Source organism: Nipponia nippon, unplaced genomic scaffold (assembly GCF_047370975.1).
Source record: "Nipponia nippon isolate SJK-2023a ecotype South Korea unplaced genomic scaffold, ASM4737097v1 scaffold_23, whole genome shotgun sequence".
NCBI classification, from domain to species: Eukaryota; Metazoa; Chordata; class Aves; order Pelecaniformes; family Threskiornithidae; genus Nipponia; species Nipponia nippon.
Genome location: NW_028262340.1, coordinates 7,884,471 through 7,907,095, shown reverse-complemented (window position 1 = coordinate 7,907,095; position 22,625 = coordinate 7,884,471). Strand labels below are relative to the sequence as shown.

Genomic DNA, 22,625 nt, shown 5'->3' with positions numbered 1-22,625 from the left:
TCAGAAAGAGCCGCGGCGTTACGATGGGGTTAGGAAGAGACGTAGCCTGCGCATTAGCATCACTTGGTGCAGAACCTGCACTCCACGTCACGTGAGTTACTGTGGCCGCACAGGTTGCTGTCTGGTTGCCCTGTCTTCCATGATATAGCCTGTTAATTAGCGAGAAGGTTACGACATACCTGCATATCATAGCAGAGTCCGGGTGAAGACCAAGAAGGTCTTTCTAACCTTTTGATAAACAGGTTATCAATAACAGACCAACCCTGTTAAATGGGAGCCACCAAATACTACTTTAATGTACTGAAGGGAGGCATGCTTGGGAAGCGGGGCTTAGCTGACGACTGCAATTCAGTTGAAGGAATAGTTGGAAAATGGTAACCATTCTAAACATTTCTATTTCAAATAGTTGTTAGAAATTGAGGAAGCAACTCCTTTTTCCCCTTTTTCCTACAGGATTTGTTCTAGCCAGTGACAGGCCTGCGAAATACATCACCAATTTATGAAGTTGTTAGAATTAATCCCAATGAATATTCTACCAAATATGGCAGGCGAGGGGAAGGAGCAATTAGTGACCTGGTGTTACAAAAGCACCGAGCACCTACATTCAGAAGCTGAAGAGCATTTTCTTTCTTTGTTTGCGCCAAAAATATTGCCATCTTAAAGATGTCTTTACACGCCTCCATCTCCAACGGAAAAGCCAGAAACTGCCATAAGATGAGAGGGATACTGAAATATAGATAGGCAAGGGTGCAGAGTTTGGTGGACAAGTCTCGGGAATTGCAAAGAGGAACGGCTGGGTCGCAGATTTTCTTAACATGTCTGCTTACTCATCACCAAAGGTTAAACTCGGTCAATAAAACCTGGGAAGCTGAAGAGCTGCTGCTTTCTGAAGTGGCCCTTCCACGCAGCTGCAGAGAATACCATGTCGGTGCGGGAAGTAGCATACCTTGTCCTGTGAACTGAGGGAGCACGCTGAAAGACACCAAACTGCCCAACAACCTGTCTGCAGCTAGTGAAAAATACCATTGCATTCCAAGCATCAGAAAAAGCGTAACAGAGAGAAAATGGCAGCACCGCGTGCAAACGACAGCACCAAAGTAGTACGGGACGACCATCTAAACAGACTGCGTGATTACCGAGCCTGTTGAAGTCACCCTCGTGGCGCTCCCTCCATCGTGAAGATGCGTTTGGTGACAGGTGGCTCCCTCGGTCTCATGCCAAGCCCATCTCCACAGCAGAACACCACAAAGTTCAGTGAGTCTAAACCACAACTATCCTAGTTTTGTATCTTTTTCTGCCCCAAGTTCAGTTTGTCTAGGTGACTGATGAGGTGAACTCTGGCTGTGCAAGGCTCCTCTCCTTCTGAATGGAGGGACAATTCAGATAAGAAACAAATCTCTTCCGAGTTAATAGAGGAAACTGGACTTAATCGCATTTACCAAGGTATTTATTATACACACAGGCCAGATGAAGCTTAGCACATTTAATACATATAAAACTGCAGATAGCTGCTAGGAAGAGCAGAAAACAAACAAAACAGATTCACAAGTTTTTTCATAATTTAAATCAAGCCACTAAAGTAACAGAAAAACAAGAGTTGCTGGCAATAGCAACAGATACCTATCAATTCCAGCTTGCTGCTTATAGCAACACACACGAATCGAAAAGCAGTTGGCTCTACGTCCCCTCAGACACCCTCAGGCCGAGGGCCTGCTAAATCGTAATCCATGGGAACACGTAGCCCCCAACAGGCACGGCATTACTTGTGGGGCTGTTGATTTCATAAATTGCCTTGAGGTTCTTTGTCATGAAAGACATTGTATATGACTACAGAAAAAAGACAACTGCAGCTTACGGGCCTGCCCCTGCGAAAGACGCATGCTCTTTGATGACTCAGCAGTTCATGGGGGATGATCAGCACTTTGTAGATGGGAGCCCAACGCTAAGAGATAATTTGCAAGAAATAAACCTCTACGGTATAACTTCAGCTTACCGGTTTGGAAAAGACCACGCGCAGAATTCTTAAAACACAATGAAATCACAGAATTAAAATTTTTAAGCGTAAAAACCATTATTAAGTCATCCAAGTCCATTTACAATTATTGATGGTAAATCCATCTACTCCAGATGAGAAGAGGTCACTCTCTTCTTTTTCCAGGGCAAGTCTATGAATAATTTGAATGATTAAAGCTCAAAGCAGGTGTGAAAATGAAAAAGACCAGGAAAGCAGAGGGGAAAGAAACCATGCTCACATGAAGATACTTAGCTTTCATTCTGGAATCAAGAAAGGCCCCCTCCGTTCCTCCCAGTCCATACAGCCACAAAATACAGATGAGCGTACGTTTTTTCCAAAAGAGTTGTCACTTTTAAAGGCACACTGAAATCTTATTTCTACTTTTTAGGTCTTCCTTCTTCCATCGGAGATGACCTAAATTTTGAGCTGAAGCATTCACAGGATCCTTGCTTGGAATATAAAACAACAGCAAAAACATCAGGCGGCAGAAGAGGCAAAATAATGGGGGGGAAAATTACAGTGAAGACCTCCCTGAATAACAGGAGGTCACAAACACCGCAGAAATAGATGCTGAAGCAGTACTATCCACAGACAGCGGACACAAAGCGATTGCATTTACAGAAACCTAGCAGAAGACAGGTGGGCAGGATGCGAATCTAAGCAAACAGCCACAGTTCTGGGAATACCCAACAGTTCTCAAAACTTCCTCTCAAATTCAGCGCTGTATTCTTTGTGCAAAAAATGTCAGAGACACCAAAATCCAAGAGTCTCCTGTTACAAAAAAATAAAACTTGAAAGCTTACTAGGAAGGTATTCAAATGGAATTAAACAGCTACAGAAAGGGGTAGAGGCTATATTTTATATGCTAAAGAGAAAAATGTATGGAAAGCACATATACAACCAGGTAATCAGTAGTATAGACTACTGAACATTCATGCAGCTCATTATTAAAAAAAACCCAAAGCACGTACTTGCAGATACATTTATTTTGTTTTATTTTATTATCTTAAACAGTCAACAGAAACTAAGATTATAATCTGTGCCTTTTTAAAATTCCATTCAACAGATGTTCATAAACAGACTTGAGCCAAATTTCAGATCCCCAAAAGGATATTCAGCCAGAGAACTTTTACAAATGGATGATAAAGTCCCGCTTTTCCCCTTGTAATGATTGCTTTTCTGAGACATCAAATCCTCTCTTAGCCTCATTACAAGTTCCCACCAGCATAAAATGTATTTTTCATTTCCATTTCCTATGGTATTGTTTTCCAAAAATGGCACTGACGTTCCCAGCACAAGACAACTCTACTTCACTCCTTTTTTATGTCATCTCCTCGATACGGCATGTAGTGATTGTCTCAGTGACAAGGCTCTGTTCTTTTAAAGAGATGAAAAAAAATCCAACTGGTACTAATAAATATTTACTTAATGTAAGGAGAAAGGAGTTCAGCAATTAAGTATGAAAATTACAGAAAAAAATAGGTCTTTGGAAAGGCAAAGCTGGGAGAAGTTCAGTCCTTTTTATGAGAATGACTGCTCAATAGCTCCTTTTGGGACACAGCGAGATGACTTCTTTAAAAGTATGGTCTAGAAATACCCCCAAATCACAGAAATTATAAGTCACTTGAGGATTTAAGATGCAATACAAAATTAAGAAATATCAGGACACATAATGAAAATGGTGTAATGAAAACAGCGTTGCGCTTACTTGTCTGTGTTAAAAAGGGCGGGGGGGGCTGAGTGAAAGGTTTTATTTTTACTTAATTACTCTCAGTGTTCACCGGGGACTCCTTCCAAAGTGTATTTTATATTTGGACCTACATGCAAGCAGGATTCAGCCTTGATCTTATTCCTTATGACAATACATTTCTTAAATTACAAGTCCCACAACTAGAATGTTGACACCACGGCTACCATTCCTCCAGCACCTGAGAGTCTCTTATGTGTGATCAATCTATTAATCCGGGAAGCAGTTAGCATTGGAAAAAGAAGAGATTGTTTAAAATAAAAAAACCCAACAACCCAGAAAATACTACTTTGCAGGCTTGTAGCATCTTTCATCCAAGGATTTCAACATACTCTGAAATATGAAGTCTCAAAACACTTAAAAAAAAAAAAAAACAAACACCAACCAAAACCACCCAACTTCAGGGTATTTTGAAAATGATAATACATTAATTGAGTGAGCATCCACCTGTGATGCAATTACAAGAGTCTCCTACTGCAGCATTTCACACATATTCAATCCACCTTCTGGTTACAGCTTACAAGTTTGTGGTATGTAGCAGGAACAGCAGAGCTGGTTAAAGATTTTCTCTTGCTTCACATACTCTGCAAGCTTCTCATTAACTCATACATGACTTTCATCAGTGCTGAAGCACACACTTCTTTCAGCATGCATCAGGACTGGTCTGGAAAACCCCCCTCACTCAATAAAATATTATCATAACCATGAATCAGTAAAGAAAAAGGCAAGCTTTTTCTAAAGTGACTGCTGATTTTCCTACATAAAGGGTTAAACCGACCTTCACTGATCCAGAAGAGGTAATAAAATAGAACTTTAAGGACAAAAATGGAGCACTTCAAGAGATTATTATGAGGAGCTACATTCAAGATGATAGAAGGCAAAACCTCATTCTTAAAGCACAGATGCTTCTAAATCAAGAGACCACACGTTTTAAAAAGCACACTACCAACCCCTTATAATGAATAAGCAAACCGAGGGGAATCAGTTTTTTTTCTCGCAGGGCTGTGGAGCTCAGAGGGAAGGGGGCATTCAGCCGATGTGCTAGCAGAGCCAGATGCACGCTTTGCACTTACGCAGGGCTGTGGAGCTGGTGTTGGTTGGTAGGGGGGGAGAAAGCAGAGTAAGCCTGAGAAAAACCCATCAGAGCTGCTGTCCTCCCCTTTCAGCGTTAATGGGAGGGATACAAGTCTATGGGAGCTGCAGTGGGGGATGGGGCTGGCAGAGGGGGTGGGGAGAAGCAGAGCAAGGCCTTACAATCATCAGCAGCTCTTGTTCTCCTCTCCTTTCAGCGTTAACGGGAGGATGTGAAGCTCATGTAGCTGGGAGCGGGATGGGGGAAGCAGAGCAGGATCATAGTTTAGCTTTTGTCCTCTCTCCACAGGGTTAATAGGAGGACATGAAGCCTGTGTAACCGGGATAGGGGGAGGGGATGGGGGGTTAGGGCCTTAGACCACGGCTCCTTGCCCTGCTCTCCCTGCAGGGTTAACGGCAGGAGGAGAAGCTCCCGACTCGGGGCAGCGTTAGGGTCGGTGGGGTCCTGTGCGAAGTCAAACGTCCCGGGGGAGGGGGACCTGGGGCAAACTTCCCTGAACGTGGCGGTGCGTTCCGGCGACGGAGGCCTGCTGATCCAGAAAAAAATAAGCCACCAAGTTGCCCGTGGGGCGGTGGTGGCCATCGGTGGGGTGGGGTGAGCCCAGCTCCTTATCTGTAGGGCGCAGGAAGACCGGCTGGTGGCGAGGGCCGGGGGAGGGCCCCGGTGCGCCGACAGGAACGCGGGCCCCCGGGGTGCGGGGAACCGAGCGCGGGTGGCGGGGCGGGGGGAAGGGGCAGCCCCGGGGCCCGTGTGGAAACTGCTCCGAGGGCGCTCACCTGCCAGGAGAACGCCGCGTCGTGTGAGGCGGGGGCGCTGAGGCACGTCCCCAGACCCTCGCCCCTCAACCTGGGGAAAGTTTCCCCGAACTTTGCCGCCGGCCCCGCGGGGGAGCCCCGAGGCGGCGGGGGCCGTGCGGGGGAGGGGGCGCTGTTCCCGGCTCCGCGCCGCGTTTTCCCGCTCACCCCCTCCCTCGCGCAGAGCTCCCCGTGCCTCCTCACTCCTCCGCGCCTCCGGACCCCTCCGCCGGAGCCGGCGCTCGGTTTTTTTCACCTCCCCTCCCCCCCACCCCCGCTTCCTCCTGCTTTATCCCGGCCAAGGCGGCGAGGCAGGGCGGGGGATGGTGGCGCTTCTCTCCCCGTTTCTGTAACGGTGCCCCGCTAAGGGAGAGCGGGACGGAGCCTGTTGCCGGCTGAGGGCGGAGAGGCGGTTGGGACTACTTGGCGTTCCTGCCACGGTCTCGGCGGAAGGAGCTCGCTGTGCGAGAGGCTGCGCGGTGCTGCGGCTCTTCTCAGCGCTTCCTGGAAACTCCCGCTTAGGAGCGGGGGGGGAGCGGGAGGGAAGGAGTCCCAGGCCGGGGGGCGGCACAGCCCCCCCCCCCCCCCCGCCCGCCGCCGCCCCGGGGCCGCGCACACGCAGCCCGGACAGCGCCCGAGCCCGCTGACAGCCGGGCCCCCGCCCCCTCTTCCTGTGCAGATGGAGCACGGAGAAGTGAGGGGCGAACTGCCCCGTAACGGCCGTGCAGGCTGGGGGGGGGGGGGGGCAGCCCTTTCCCCCTTCGCAGCCCGGGCAGCGCCCCTCGGGACCCCCGAAGGAGAGGGATGGGGAGCGGGAGGACGTGACGGGGTGGCCGGGGGACGGGGGGACCCTCATCGCGGCCTTGGCAGGGAGAGGGCACGGGGGGCAGCGGCGAGCTGCCAAAACGGCCGCCTTCCCCCCGTGTGTCGTTGGGCCGGGGGAGGCGGCCCCCCTCCGCCGGCGGCTGCCGGCCCCCCGGTGCCCGCCGCGGGAGCGGGCTGGTGGCAGCGGCGGAGGGGCCGCGGGAGAGCGGCTGGGCGCCGGGGGGAGGGGAGGCCGAGTTTGCAAATGGAAACACTGGTACATGAGCATTTAGCACAATCGGGGCTGGAAAGCTCCAACTGCAAAGGGCTGAGAACAAAAAAAAAAAAAAGGAAAACAGTAAAAACCCTCCCTTTGCTGCCCTCTGCCTGCCGCTGCGCTCGGCAAGGCGTGCGGCGCGGCGGGAGGGCGCTGGGCTCTGCCCGCCGCTGGACGGGGCCGGCCGAGCCCCCGGGCCGCGGCAGCGCCGTCCGCCTCCTGCGCGGAGCTTCGGGTGGCAGAGAGGAAAGGGCGAGTCTCGGCTTGGGTGGAGAAACCGAGGAAATGGGGCAGCTCCCACCCCGGTGTTGCGCTTCTTGCTCCGGGTGCAGTAGGTGAGCCCCCCCCGGGTGGGGAGGCGCTCCGCTCCCCCCGCTGCCGGAGAGCGGCTTGCTGAGGCGCTGAAACTCGCTCCCATCAGACCCAGCTAAAGGATACCTGCAGCTGAGAGGGCTTTGGGGTCTACGCTTTAGTACTCGCATTGTTTAACGAGATGAGTAAAAATGCATAGTGTCTGCAAGCCACAAAAAAAATAAAGTGGAAAAACAGGAGGGGAAAGCAAGTCTGCTGATAAATGCCCGTGATACAGAGACAAGGACGCCCAGCATCCGCAAATACCGCGTGGTGCATTAGATACGGCCTTTAGTGATGCTGCCCAGCAGACACGGACCTCACTTCCCCTGCCTTCCCCAGCTTGCTGCCTTTTACAAGCTCGTCTCTCTCCGGCTCTGCCGGTTCCCAGAGTTTACCACCCTTTAAACGTGTTTTTGATCCTCTCTGGCGTTGCAATGCAACTCTTTGACACAAAAAAAAACCCTTCCTCTGCTGAATCCCTGAGTTTCGGGGATGCTGGCACTACTCAGGAAAAGCAGGCAACATGTAATGAAATTATATGGAAGAGAAGGATCCGTTATAGCACGTAGATACCCGTAAATCCTGTAAGCCACCGAGCACTTCCATAGAAATTTCCTGATTCTGGATGCCCAGCACTTTTCCTACGCTTCCATTTCCTCAACGCCGTTCCTAAACCCATACGCGGCTTCATTTACACACCGAGAAGCCAGACGTAAATTGAGGGTGAAGGCTGTCCTCGGCCTCCTGCTCTCCGTGAAGCTGCTGCCTGGTTCCCCCGTTTCGGCGGTCACGGGCGCAGTTCAGGGTACGCTGGGGAGAGGGAGCAAAGAGGGAAGCGGCTATCGGCGCTGCGCCCCAGCACCCGTCAAGTAAAGATGAGCTCGGCTCTGGTTTAGGCCTCGGCTCCCTTTTCCTATCTGACTTTTAGTTAGTCGCTCTCTTTGTTGCACTTTTATTATTTTGTGCTTTGTGCTCCAATCGGTACAGACCGTCTTGTAAATACATGTATTTATTCTGTCGGTCTTGCGCTGCTTCCCTTCTACCATCAAAATATTAAACCACAAAAACTCACTGATTACTCATCAGCGGATCTGCGAATTTACACACAGACAGCTTGCTTTGGAGCAAGTCAGCAAATTAAAAACAACTTCAAAAAACTTTGGCTGAGAATCGATTGTTTCCAGATCCTTTTTTTTTCCCTCAATAAAAAAGGCAGGTCCTGGGGAAAGCTAATAAACAGCCGCTATTGAAAAGCCGATAGCGCACCGCATTCTGATGCTAGTTGGGTTGGAGTAATTGCAATCCTGTGTTTAGATAGCGGGAGACAGGAAAATGTCACTTTGTCTGCACGTCCCATAAGAATAAATCATCCTGGGCACTTCAAGGGGATAAAGTGTCTGCCAACAACGAGCCGATTCAATAGTCTGGACTGCAAAGCTCTGCGTTGCCTGGTAGGTAGCTGAAGTGATCATGGGGAGATTATCAAAAGCCTAAAAAAACCCCAGCGCATCAAAATGAAGAACTCAAATTCTCCTTGTCCAACTGCAGGACACTGAAGTGTCGGAGCGGGAAAGGAAAGCCCCCGCTCCCTCATTGCGTGAGCGCTTAACCGAGCGTCGTGGTTTCACCCAGCCGGCGGCTCAGCCCCACCGGCCGCTCGCGTGCTCCCGCGGCGGGAGCGGGGGGGAATCGGAAACGTGGGAAACCTGGCAGTTCCACGGGGAAAGCAGAAGCTGCGCACGCCAGCAAAGCAAAGCAGGGAATTCCCTCACTGCTTCCCGTGGGCAGGCGGGCGCTCGGCGTCCCCAGGGCAGCAGGGCTCCGTCGCACCTAACGCTGAGCTGGGAACACAAACGCCATCGCTCCGAACGTCCCCCCTTCCTCCTCCTTCCCCCAGCTTTACGTGCCGAGCACGGTGCCGTACGGTGTGGGATGTTCCTTGGGCAGCCGGGGCGGCTCTCCCGGCCGTGTCCCCCCAGCACCCTGGGCCCCCAGCCCGCGCGCGGGTCGGGGGAGAGGCAGAAAAGGCCTCGGCTCAGCAGGAACCAAACCATCCCTGTGTTACCAGCGCTGTTTCCAGCACAAATCCAAACCATAGCCGCACACTAGCTCCTGTGAAGAAAATGAACTCTGTCCCAGCCAAAACCAGCGCATTCTCCACCGCTTATTCCATACCACTCACGTCAGGCTCAGGCCCCACACTACCCAGCACCTCCTCCTTAACCACCGTGATAGAACACAGCTCTCATTCCCTCAGTCCATGGACCGCCCTTGTAAAATGTCCACAGATGTCCACAGATGTCCAGAAATGTCCTCCGAGTTCGTGGGTCCGTGACTTCGGGCTCCGCCCGTGACGCTGCTCACGGGGGCAGGAGAGGTGCTGTGCTGCGTGGGGTCACGGGGCACCCCAGCCAGCGCGGGTCGGGCCGCTGCCGCGCCTGCACTGCTGCTTGGGTTTCGTTCCTAAATGTCCTGTCCTTTTGGCGTGCTCTAGTCTGAGTAAGTTATTGTTTGTCCTCTTGTTTTTATGGAAACCACTCCAGTATTGACCACTTCCATATTAACCACTTGAGCGTTTTCGGTGATTGCCGAGAGCTGCGTGAGTGGCAGGCGTGCCTCCCGCAGCCGCAGCCCGACGCAGGCGTCCTCAGCACGACTCCGAGAGATGTAAAGATACACCTTGGAAAGTTTCGGGTTCTGTGATTAAGCATAAATCGATTATTCTGGCCAAAGTTTGTTCAGTTAATGATGTTAATTACCTGGCTGGCAGAGAGTTTAGAATTTGAAACCGTTTCGTAACTGATAGGTAAAGATTTTGCAGTTGGAAGTGATTTAACAGTATTGTTGATCGTGGATCCGATACAAATCCCTCTCCTGCTGTTTTGTTAGCTCCCCTGCGCCAGGTAGAAGGGCAGCCCCGCTCGGTTAGGGGAAAAAAAGATAATCTGGTTGAGAATTGTGCTTTATTTTAAATAATTACCCAATCCGGGGTAGTATTTACACCTGTATTTTTAATGTTCCAGCTGACAATGGGTTTTATTTTTCAAGTTACTCAGGTGAGCAGAGATCACTCTGACTCCGGGCTAGCAGAACCTCGTAAAAGAGGTGTTAGTTTTATACAGCTGCCGTTCTAGCGCTAAGCGCGTGTTACACGGGGAAAGCGGTGGTTATCATACCGGAGCGCTCGATCCTCGGTGCTCCCACACGGTACGTCTGAAGCCATGTTACTGAAGCGCACGGCAACAGGCTCCGCTCTTCATCTTTCAAACCTCCTGCTAGGCCTGTGGCAAGGAGGAGGGAAGTTTACAGGAGCTTCCCGAATGGGAAAGGAAAAAAAAGTCAGTTAAATGATGTATTTGTGAATCAGCAGCTGAAGAAACATTGTCACGTGAAGGGAATCCCACTATGAATGAAAGAAACACTTCCACGCCTGCAGTGACAGCCTGTGTGACACGGCAGTCCGGTCACAGCTCCTAACCCGCGCAAACCCACGCCGTGTCCGTGCTCCCCGCGCAGGCACCAGAAACACGGGGGGCAGAGAGAGGAGGCACCCTTTGCTCGAAGGAGCCGAGGGCGCCTGGGTTCGCCGTCCCCACCTTCTCACCGGAGACGACGCTGCAGGTCACCGGAGCTACGGCCACGAGGAGGAGGAGAGGTGGGGATTACCGAGCCAAAGCACACGCATTAGAGAAGCCAGGCGAGTACTTTTGGAGGAGGAAATTTCAAGCACGCTTTTGAACCCGGCACACGGCCTGCTTGGGATCTGGCAAGGCTGTGTTAGTCCTAAGGCCAGAGAAGTAAAATGCAGGGGGAAGACACAGGTGTCTCCTCTCTGTGGCTGCTGAGGACAGGCAGGGAGAAGATGGCACAAGACAGCACTAAAATTGCCAAGACAGCATGCTCATTTTTCAGAAAACACCCATTAGTGGAATTGTTTTCTTTGCTCAAATTTGACAAATTGGTTCAAGCCCACGCACATCCTGCAGGATACGTTACACTCCAGTATCTAGCCGCTCTTGTTTCCCAGACAGCTCTGTCTCCCTCCTAGCGATCATCTATCGAAGGCACCTCACTGCAAGCTGTAGTCCCTCAAGAGAAAATAATTCAAAATATTTATACCCCGTTTTTAATGAATGGAAGATGCTCTTATGTATAAGCTGAAGACACAACAGACATCAACAGAAGTGGCTAAACTTGTTTTACATTTTCTGGTTATGTTGAGTTGCCCTCTTACAAATCTTTTTGCTGTTGTTCTGGCCTCAGCAGATTTAGAATGATCTTTCAGAGACCACTGACTATACCATCCAGTAGCTGGACAGAGAAGGAAGCCGTGGATGGAGTTAAGAAGAGAGGCAAAAGCAGCCTGTGCCCCAAACCCGAAATTTTGACAATGCAGGTGGGTCGGTTGTGTGAACGAGATGCAGAGAGCTACAGGGACGTTGTGCTGCAGTCCTACAGCGCTCATTCTTGCCCATTTAAGGCTGTATCTGATGATGCCTTTCTGTATTTTCTGAGCATGGAATTATCTCGCACAGTCCGTGCGGGCTATGGAGTAAACCCAGCTGGGAGCCGTGCGCTGAGGAGGGAGGAAAGGTCTGCACGTGGGTGGCTTTGCCTGCGTTGGGGATTGCAACAGTCGGCGAGTGCAGCGCGGAGGAAAGTCTTACCTGGGAGGAAACGGAGATAAAACCCACGGCTTTGTGCTGCGAGCAGTTATTGCCTCCCTGTAGACTCAGAGGACGCAGAACACCTGCTCAGGCCTCGTCCCAAACAGGTTACGGGCGAGGAAAGAAAAGTTTCAGGCTTCTCAGAGTTGAGGAGTTAAAGAAATCGAAGTGTCCTTGCTGTAAATGCAAGGTAAATTATTCATTCTCCCTCCCTCCCTCCCCCTTCCCTCCCTCTAGTTCAGTTTTTCCTTTCATGCTTTAATCGTTTTGACACCAAGCTGTACAAAAGTAATTTAAAATTAACGTGACTGACACCCAGTAGACAGCGGGACGTAGTGCAGGGCTCCACCTTCTGCTCGGGACTGCGGCGAGGGGCTCTGGATTGGCTGCAGGTCCTGAGGCAGCTGATAGGGACCAAGGAAAAACACGGCAAACAATTAATTTGCTAATTTAGTTTTCTGTTTAATTTAAAACCAGAAAATTGTCAGGCACTCATCAGCCCACCAGCAAGGCTGAGTGGGCTTAGGGCAGTGCTGCGCTCCTGACAGCAAAGAGGGGACACGTTTGAGTAGACAGCAAAGCAATTTCTTCTGCCGGTACCAGTGGCATTTAATAGGCTTGATAGGGTGTTTAGCGCTGAAGTCCTGCAGCACTGGGGTTTGTGTCACCTGTCCCCAGTCCGGCGCGTTCGGTGCCTGTGCCGACAGCCTCGTTCACCGGGAAGAGGTAACGTGCACACGTGTGTGGCAAAACAGCTGTGAAAAGCGGCCACCTTAGGCGCAGAACGCGCCGCAGCCCGTCGTTAACCTGCTGCCTCCAAACAACGTCTCGTTCAACCGGAATTCTTACAGGGATGACTCCTGCGCACGACAGACGGTGGCGAGGCGTAACAAGGCTGTATCAGGACTAGTGTCCTTTGATGGAGAAAGAAATGCTCTAATTTGATTTCCTCCCTTCAGCTGTGAAGGAGAGTATGTAATTTCAGATCGGCGTGGAGGGGGACCTTTACGCTCAGTTTTGGGCCTATTTTTGATTTAGTAAATTGAATTGTATCTATTTATTTCACGCATCCAATTCAGGATTTCACTAGCGGCTCATCGGAGCAGAAAAGTGCACATTTCCTGGGACTGAGAAACCGTCACAGCCCTACATTTCATCTCATACATTTGCAAGGATTTGCCATTGTGTGTGCGAGTGGGTGTGCGAGAAGTTGTGAACACATTAAATCAATTAGTTCGTTACCAGCAAAGGGAGCGTGGGTCAGGGCTGGGTTCAGCGGGGAGTCAGCAGGCTAAAAACGGGACTGTCTCCCAAGGAAGCGTCGCAGCACCGCGCTCTGAAGACAGACCGTTGCAGCATCAGCGCAATTTGCTTCCCAAGTCCAAATGAACCGAGAGATGGGATCTCATTTGCAAATCTGAGACCTCGCTTGGTCTCCCTAATTCACAGCTTTCCTCTTCCCCTTCTAAACGACGCTCTCTGTAAGCCAAAGTCACTAGATGGTACTGTTGCTGTTTAATATTGATGCCTCTCTGGGCCAGCGATTTGGGAAACGCGCATTTCTGCCGAGAGCTGAGGAAAGGCCGTGTAATTTGTCAGGGAGACGCAAGCGAGGAGAAGTAGGTCAGGTCTGGTTCCTGGGATTCAGTTGTCGGAGGGGGAGCGGAGGGACGGCAAAGATTTCATCTGAGCTGGTTTGCTTCCAGGGCTGCTGCCCGAAGGGGGGACAGGGTCAGGCCCTCGTGTAAACCCTGTGAAACCCAGGTCTCGGTCAGCCGCGCTCGTGGTTAAGTGCTGCTGGGGTGGCTCGGGCCGAAGAGGAAGGGCGAGAGCCCTCTGCAGCTGCGGTCGGTGGAAGCTGTGTTGCTTACTGACCTCGGTGCACGTGGAGTCAGCCTCCTGGCAGGAGGGAACGCCGGCGCGGGCAGCAAATCTCGACCTCTACAGCACACTAAAAGCCAACCCAAGGTTGCACGAATTCCTTAACCGCTCAGAAATACCCCCGAGCTTTCAAATGACATCATTGCCTGGGTCCCATCCCGTTAGGAGGTCACCAACCTCCCCATCGCGGATGGTAACAAACAGGTTATTGTGCTCCGCAAACAAGCGCCAGCCCTCCCAGCCGCGGGAGAGACTCCTTCCCCGGCCAGGCAGCCTGCGGAGAGCTGCCTGGAGAGCTGCCGAGCGAGCGAGCGAGCGAGCGAGCGAGCGAGCGAGCTGCCTGCCTGCCTGCCTGCCTGCCTGCCTGCCTGCCTGCCTGCCTGCCTTCACTTGGGTTTCTATTAGAGGGAAAGTCAGGCCAATTAAATCAGGCAGCATTGAATCTCTAATTGACATAAATGAGACAGACAGACAGCTGGGAAGACTGGGGGGGAGAAAGGGGAGCAGGTGCCCTGGATGAGAAAGAGATGGAAATCCAACCTAATGGTACTGCGGCTTTTCCTATTCTGTAGGTTTGTATTAGCTAGCAACGTTTTGAAAAGTGCCTGAGCTCCTGCCGGAGATAAATTAGTGACATAAATACAAGTTACAACTATTGTGCAGTTGATTAGGATGTTCCAAAAACCTCCAAACAAACCCAAAGCAAAAAAAAAAACTCAAAAAGAGTTTTTTATCTGTGTAGATAAAAAAAAAAAAAAAATCTGTTTTTTTCCCCCATGCAGTTTGAACATAAGGCCTCACAGATGAACAATTACAAAATAATTTTAAATCATATTTGCTTAATTTTCCACATCAGAGCAGTGCATGACTAGGTATTTCCCCCTCTCTTTTTAACCAGGGAGCGCTCTTTTTCCTTGAACAGACCCTTCAAATATAAATTTATACAGAAATAAGTTATTTAAATTGCTGCGTTTCAGAAGAACGAGGCACGAAGGGGAGTAACTTACCGCAGCCCCGGCGCCGCGGCTGGAACCAGAATGACCTCGCCCAGCGCGCTGCCTCGCGAACGCAGACCCCGGGCCGCCCGCTCGAAGCGCCCTTCTGGTGCCGCAGGGTGAGCGGGGACCGGTGGGGCACAAAAGCGCGGGTGGAAAAGCGGCGCCGAGTGGATGCAGGTACCGGGGGCGGGGGGCAAAGTCAGGATCGCTGTGCTGCTCAATCCCCCAGCAGAGCAAACAGCAGCAACGCTTGCAAACCAGAGCGAGAACAACCTCTATCTTGGTATTAAAACAATGAAGATTTGCACACTGGCGTGCAAGAACACCAGAAATGTTTTTCACTTACATTTCCAGCAACTTTTGAAGTCTCTTCCTGAATATTTCAACACATTTTCCTTCACCATTTTCCCAGCTGGGATCATTTTTGCCGGTACAGACAATTCTTCTTGGTATCCATGGGAATTGCCTCCATAATTAGACGTGCACCCAGTGCACAGATCAGAGCGTTCAAACCCAGCAGCTGGAACTAGGAGGCGGGTCTGATTAAATCTGCTCTGCCACGAGGAGAAAAGCCAGCTTTAATGAAACATCAGAGGAGCTCCCTACCCTTTCTTTAAACAGAGCAGGAAAAGGGACTCTCGTTTTACTTCGTGAGCCGCTGCTCATCGGGGGCTCGCGACTCGCCCAGCAGCGAGCGTAGCAGCAAGCGACCTGGGGCCTTGACGCTGGGGCCTGTCTCATTAAAAAGGGTCTAATCGCCAGCAGCGGCAGTTATGAAAGGAGGCTCACAGAATTACAGGGAAGACTGGAAATGCTGAAGACCTCGGTTTTCTCCGGGGTAGCGTAGGATAACCTCTCCTCGAGCCGGCGAGCGCGGGGGCAGCTCACGCGCGTCTCGTAGAGGACCAGCTCCTCGCTGGGTTCCCTGCCCTGCCCAGAAGCGACGGCTTGCGCGCATCCACGCGCAGCCAGCCAACAACTCTGTTTTTCATGGAAAGCAAATGATTTCTGTTGCTGCACACCCAGCCTGCATTTAAAATCTGCTGGGCAGAAAAGGGAGCTGGTGAAAGAGGCAGATAGTGAGACAGAAATTATTAATCCCATACAAGCTTTTTTACCTTTAGTTGCCACTTCCACTCGGTGCCCCAAACCCCACGACTCCCGCGGCTTCCCCGCAGGCTGGGCCACCGCGGAAGGCAGGCTGTGGGCGTGCGATGGCCCAGCAGACACATCGCGCTGCAGACCCACGTTTCTCTGCCTTTTTTAAAAAATAGATCTGGGGGTTGCTGTGGAGAAGACGTTAAAATTACAAGTAGTTTGGTGGGTGGGGAAAAAGGCGACTTTTAACAAATAATTCCCTACTGCTTACGGCAGCAGAGGACACGGTGGGGACCAGGGATCAAACACGGCTCTAGTCTAGACATAGCCGCAATCCCCGCCTGCCGTAGGAGCTGAGAATTCAGCATATCGTTTCCCTAATACGATTAAACGCAGCTCCCTGTCCTGGGGTACGGACAAATCCTCCCATCTCCAGGCATTCAAACCCACGTTACCGTTGCCACTGCTGAAGAAGTCATTCGCTTCGCACGTGCGGCAGCAGAGACAGGCGATGCCCACAGATCCCAGCTAACGGAGGTTTCCTTAACTGAAGTTTGGATTCAGCCCTTCTTGTAATTCTGTAATTTGAAAATCATTTTCACAAACCTTGCGAGATGCAGATGAATGAGAAATTCCTGGCTTGGAGTCAAATGCTGCAGTAATTAAATGTTTATAAAACACTTTAAGCATGCGAAGTGCTATTATCACAGACAAGAAACCAACAGACAGTGGCAGATTGGAGCTGGATTTTGAGGCACACCAGCGCACACAGCTCGCTTCTCCTGCTACACCTCTCTCTCAGAGTTGCTAACAGAGGATTATGGAGACCATTACCAGGTTCCTTTTATTATAACCAGAATAAGTCAAACCAGAATTGCTTTCTTTCATATGAACATGTGTGATTCAAAAGTTTTTCCCTCTGTAATAAATACCCAAGTAGAGGGCCAGCTTGCTGCTCATCTGGTGAGGAAAGTACCCCTAGGGAAACGAGCAATTGCTGCTACTTCTGATCTCTCGCATAAAACCGAAGAGGTTCCACCTGTTACAGGTTTCTAACACCATCTGCTGTTTAAAAATAAGACCGCATTTGAGCTAAGCAGCACGCGAGAGCTTGTACTTGTTCGATAAACCAGAAGTGACGCCAGCTCATCGAGGGGGTCTCTGTAACTGGCACATTGCACTTTTGCCCTTTCAAACCCTGAACTTATTTCGACTTGATCTTCGTTACGAAGGGTCCGATTCCTTTGCTGGAAGACCCAGAAAGCCAATGAGCAGCAGCTGAGAGCCACAGAACTGAGATCTCCATCCACAGTCACGGACCCATCCGTCTTTTCAGCACTGGAGCAGATTTTGAAGCAGCATCATTCCACTCCCGAGCTCGGCCCAGAGAACCCGCTTAAAAACTTTCTCTTAGGAGAGAGCCATAGACCCCACAGGGTATGAGGAACTCAAAGAAAACCGTTCTTCCCATTAAAAATAAAAATATTTACCTTTTGCTGTCTCACACTGCTGCCTGTACGACAGAATAAATACTCCAACCAAGGATTCTTCTGCTGCTTCCGTACTGGATGTGATGCAAACTTTTGTCCCAGGAAAAACAACAGAGCCCTGGAGCTCATTACACACGTAAATCGAAGGACTCGCCATCAATGCCCTTAGTTTTTGTTGCACGTGTTAAAAAGCAGGGAGGAATTCTTACCACCACCACTTTTTCTCAAAAAAGGAGTTTTCTCCACGCGGGTCCCTGCGGAGCCCAGCCACTCACCCCGAGAGAATGCAGCGGTTTTACCGCCGGAGCTTTCAACAGAAAAGCACCCAAAATCTTCATGTCTAATCCCACGGAGAGGATGCAGCTCCGCGAGCTTCTCTAGCCGCATCCTGCCAGCCCGTTTACAGTATCGCCCTCCATATTTAACATTTAAACCCCCCTCCACACTCATCATTTAAAGAGTCAGGGGCTCCTTTTGTAAGCGATCGGCTTCTTACCCCAGCACTTTACACGCGCTTCTCGACAAAAGAGACCTTTTACATGTCAATTTATTTTCAGACAGGCATATCTGAAAGGGAGTTTCTCTCCAGAGTGGAATTAGTACTAATGGCAGGTGTTCCCGTGTAACACAAAAGGAGGAAGGCAGCAAGTTAGCTCAGCTTAAGTAGTAAGACAGCTTGATGTTTTAATAACCAGAGGCAAGAAAACGGAGTGGCAGCGGACCTCCAGCTTTCATAGCATGAATGAAGGTTTTATTCAGAGCCCCCATGTACTTGCAAAAGAAGACCTTGAAATATTTTAAATGTTCTCTTTGCGTTAAAAGAGGGATTACATTGTTGAATATTACATGAAAGCGCAGCATCCGCCCCACACGCACTTGCGGTCACCGAGTATTTCCGAAGCCTCCGCGTTCTTGGGAAGGTGGCAGCGGCTGCCACGAGGAGGTGGGGGCACCCGGGAGGCCGCCGGCTGCACAATTCGCTGGCCACAAATGGCAAAAGACGCAGGAAAAAGAATTACGTGAGCTAACTTGAAGACGGGGGCTTGACGAAGGTATTTGCATTAGGTGGATGGCAAGTTAAAAAGCAGATTGCTGAGGGAAGTTTCACTAAGAAAAAAAGAGATGATTGCTGAGAAAGTTACTGGCCTTCAGTTTTAAAGACAGCCGAAATAATCATGATGGGAGTGTTTATCAGGCCAAAATACATTCATTTATGCTCCGGTTGATCTGACAGAGGTCAGTACCACATCATTAAGAGGAAGGCACGGCTGCGTTACGCAGTGGGAAGAAGGGAACCAGCCTCTCAGCTGGGTCAGCCTCTTCTACGACAGAAAATGTCACCGATTTACACCCCAAAACAGGGAAGTTTAACCTTTCTTATATAGAGGCTGCATTATATAGAGACCTGCTCAATATTATTTTCAGGCTCCTGGTGTATGGATTAACATGCGATTTCCACACAGGTGAATTCCAGGTAGACTCAGCTATTGGGGGCTGCAGTCTGGGATTTCTGTCCCTTGAGCTTTCGGGTAGATGTACAGGACAAAATCTTAAAGGTCAAGTCAGCTACGAAACACCTGAAATAACACAAGCAGTTTTCCTTGTCAAGATTTCCTTATGCACGAACGTTAAATAAATTTTTGTCCCTTTTCAATTCAAGACAAAGGTAAGCTGTATATCCTCTTTGTCCCAAGTTAAAGCCGAATGACCTCAAACCCTCGTGAGAGCAGAGCATTTGGTCTTCTCCAAAACACCTACTGGCTCCCCCAACAGGCACGAGAGACCCAGCCTGACCCCGGCCCAACGCTCACCTGGAATAACCCAGTTCCCGTTAAGAGGACAGTGGTTGGTCCCAGCTGTATTTTGGCACAGGTTTAATACTGGCCAAAACCAGAAAGGGAACGAGGGGGCCCACCCAACCCGTTAAAAACACCTACCGCTCTCAGACACAGAAAGATCAACAAGTGCATTTTTATTGAGCACTGGAATTAAAAAAGTAACAGCACTTGGTTGATTTGGAACTAAAAATCAAGACTTATTTTTACTTACGGAAGGATCGCTCAAAACAACTTGGTTAAAAGCAACCCAGAAAACAAGGTGTAGCCCTTCTTGTTCACTCTGTTCTCCAAAGTGGCGTAGGTGCAAGAGCTACAGCTGCACCAAGCACAAAGTTCCTCTGACTGAGGACCCCAGCGAGGCGGAGGGGTTTGATGCTCCGGGTACTGGGGTTTGACGCTCCGGGTATCGTCTGACGGCCAGGCAGGGTCTGCAGCAACCGGGGGCTGCTCCCCCTGTGCCCACAGAGCTCTGCACCCGCTTGTCCTACGCATCCTTGAGTTGTCACCAGTTGGCCTCACACCAGCACCATTACAGGGAGGATTAAGCAAAGGCTGTAATGTTTTTCCTGACCGATATTTGAAAACATTTACAATTTCATACAAACAAGCCAGCTACCATCCAAGCAGGGCGAACGCTGGGTTTCAGACCCATCCTGACGGTCCGTACCGTTGGGAGGCTCCCAGGGAGCGGTGATCACCACCAACGCGTCCAACCCCATCCACCGTCTCACACTGCACCCTTTCCAATGTAGGAAATATTCCAAAAAGCTGTCCAAGTGTCTGCTTCAATCCCAGCAGTGCCCGAAGGGACTGACCCCAAGCTCCAGAAAGAAGCTGTTTATTATATTTGGTTCAGTTACCTAAAATTTGCACGCCTTTTCACCGGCAGGAAAGTTACTGCACGGTTGTAGGAAGTGTAAGGCGGGTTCGTCGGCACCAGTGCAAACATCGGGCCAGAGGAGAAAGCAAGTATTTTTAAGGAAGGCATTTTGTGTGATGGAGTGTCCCCGTCCCCAGCTACCAGCAAAACCTTAAATCCAGTTCTGCTGGGGGTCGGTGGCAAAACCAGTGAGAAGGTCCAGCGTGCACTGGCACTGGCCGCCTCCTCTCAGCGCACGGGACACGAGGGCAGTGCTTGGAATAAATATAGCAAAGAATTGTGACTATTTCAGCTTCTCACTGGCTGCTCTGGGGAGTAAAATAGGACCTGCCTGGATGAGGGTAGAGGAGGAGAGAGCTGTACAGCTCAGAGGAAATTTTTTTATGGAATTCTCCATTTTAGAGTCAACTGGGACTAAGCAAAAGGGAAAAGCAAAAAAGAAAGTTTCCCCTCTCATTGTACTATCAGCCAAAAGCAGCAGAAATTCACACGAGAACCTTTGCTGGCTTCAGTCGCATCCTTGAGCACGCAAGCGTTTGCAGTCCCCGTAGCTCTCCCGCTCCTCCCGAGAAACGGCCACCACCGAACCAGGGAGCTCCAGCAAGTCCCTGCAAGTCAGAACGGGTGGGGAATTTATTTCTAGCACAGTTTGCCTCCGAGCATTCGTTTCTGTTAGCGCTAAAATGTCCCGAGAATAAGACGTTCCCCTCTGCAGCCTGCCCACTCTCCTGTTGTTACTGCCATACCCACAACTGGTTCTAAGTACGTCCCGCTGCAAAGTGAGTATTGCACCCGAGAGAAGGTGGCACAACGTGCAGCCCCGCTGCAGTGCTGCTGCTTTGCCCGTCACTGGGCAGATGAAAAAGCTTTGCAGATCTCCCAAAAGGCAGGCAAGAATCATTGTCCCCGTACGACGTGGGGAAACGACCGGGGTCGCTTACTCTGTGACTTCTATAAAAGTCAGTCAGTAAAAAAACATCAACTGAATGACACATTTATTATACAATTCAGAAAGAAACCCTGAGTTACCAGCTGTAGAACAAAGTTAAGTTAAAAAAAGGATGGTTTGTTTCATAGGTTCCTGCTGAAGGAAAGGAAACCCAAAAATGTTAAAAGCAGCAGCCAGAGCCAGCCCAAAGCCTCAGCTTTGCTGAGAAGGTTCCTTCGGACTCTCCACCTGCGCGGGTGACGAACGCCCGGGGAGCGACGGGGAGGACACGGGGATGGGAGGGCAGAGGGAAGGGACGAGCCGAACCTAGCAGGTATTCTGGGCAGCCGAGCATCCGCGGGGGCGGTTTGGAAAACCCGTGGTTTACTTTGTTCAGAGAACCGTCTGGGCTGGGGGCGGGCAGGAGAGAGGAAGAAACGGAGTCTGAAAAATCGACCTTGTACTCTGCACACACGCACAAAGAGTGAAGAGGAGGGAAGTCCTTTCCAAGCGCCAGTGCTGCTGGCTAGGAGGCGGCAGGGCTGACTTCGGGAAGGGCATCCAAAGGTTCAAGGGAGGAAAAACCCCAAAACCTAAACCCCGAACGTTACACGGTCTTTCAGCTGCAACGGCGTTGGAGAGGATTGATTCTAAGAAATGACGTAGCTACAACAAATATCTGGCCCTACGCAGGAAGGGGTGAATCAGCTGCTTTTTGTGCCACTTGACATCAGTTGTACATTCTAGTTCTCATATACACAGATGGATGTCTTGAAAAATTGACAATTTACACTTCAAAGAAGTTTTACAGTGAAGTTTTCTCAGCAAAGATCAGGCCACACAAGGAGGAGCCAGTCTCTCAGAAACAGAAAGGCACTTGGCCTTTTGAGAAGTCCTCAAGGGAGCTCCCGTGCAGGCGCTGACCGCCCAGTCTCCTGCCCCCGCCTTCAGTGGGCGCGCAAAGCCTGGTGCGACCGCGCCGCGCGGCTGCGGACCGCCCCGGCCTCACAGCGTGGTGGAAGGAAGTTTCTTCACCCGCCTCTGTGCCAGAATGGAGGATTCGATGGGCTTCAGCTGGGGGCTTGGCTTGGAGCTGTTCAGTGCAGAGTACGTGGCAGCCATCGCCCCCTTGGAGAGAAGGCACGAGAAGTCATTTAAATGCAGAACAGGTATTTCAGGCTCCCGGCTTTACAAGTGAGGGACCAGAGTAGCCAGACCCACAAAGAAAGCCTGAAGCATTTCTTTTTTTCTTTTTTTTTTTTTTAAATCTCCCTCCCGTACTGACACGCAGGCTTTCCTGCCGAAAAACCAGCTTGCCTTGTGTTGCCTCCCCCGGCCCACAGCTCCCCAACCATCCATCCTGCTTGCCCACACCACCATCACCCTGCCTGGACCGCTGCTTTCCAAAGAGCCCACGGTGCCCGAGGAACCAGCTGAAGGCCCAGCCCCGGCTTTGTACCTTCACAAGCTGAAGGTCCTGGCGGTTCAGCTGGCTCTGGGGTAAGCTGTCCTTCTGGGTTATCCACGGGTGCTGCAGGACCTGCTTGGCTGTTAGGCGCTGGTGAGGATCTACGTGAAGCATCTTTGATACCAAATCCTAAGGGCATCATTTGGAAAGTTAGACTTCAGAAGATTTCATACTTTAAATGCAAAAATACTACCTGTCCACCCCCAAATTAGGATTTAAAGTCAGAGGCCAAGTTTAAAGTCCCCAGACATCAATCTCCTTTTGTGTAAAATATATGAAAACCAAAAGGTAGGC

The 22,625-nt window shown here is 50.6% G+C and overlaps 1 protein-coding gene across 5 annotated transcripts in view; it reads right to left on the bottom strand.

Annotated features, from left to right (window-relative positions):
* Positions 1-20,913: 20,913 nt before the first annotated feature.
* Positions 20,914-22,625, bottom strand: part of RPS6KA1 (ribosomal protein S6 kinase A1) — a 39,814-nt gene continuing 38,102 nt past the window's right edge. For all 5 annotated transcript variants that reach the window (XM_087760779.1, XM_087760781.1, XM_087760782.1 and 2 more), the window contains 2 exons: positions 22,323-22,460; positions 20,914-21,991 (listed from right to left, as the gene is read on the bottom strand). In XM_087760779.1, the coding sequence (XP_087616905.1) occupies positions 21,869-21,991; positions 22,323-22,460 (261 nt within the window). In that variant the 3' untranslated portion in view covers positions 20,914-21,868. The remainder of the gene's footprint in view (positions 21,992-22,322; positions 22,461-22,625) is intronic.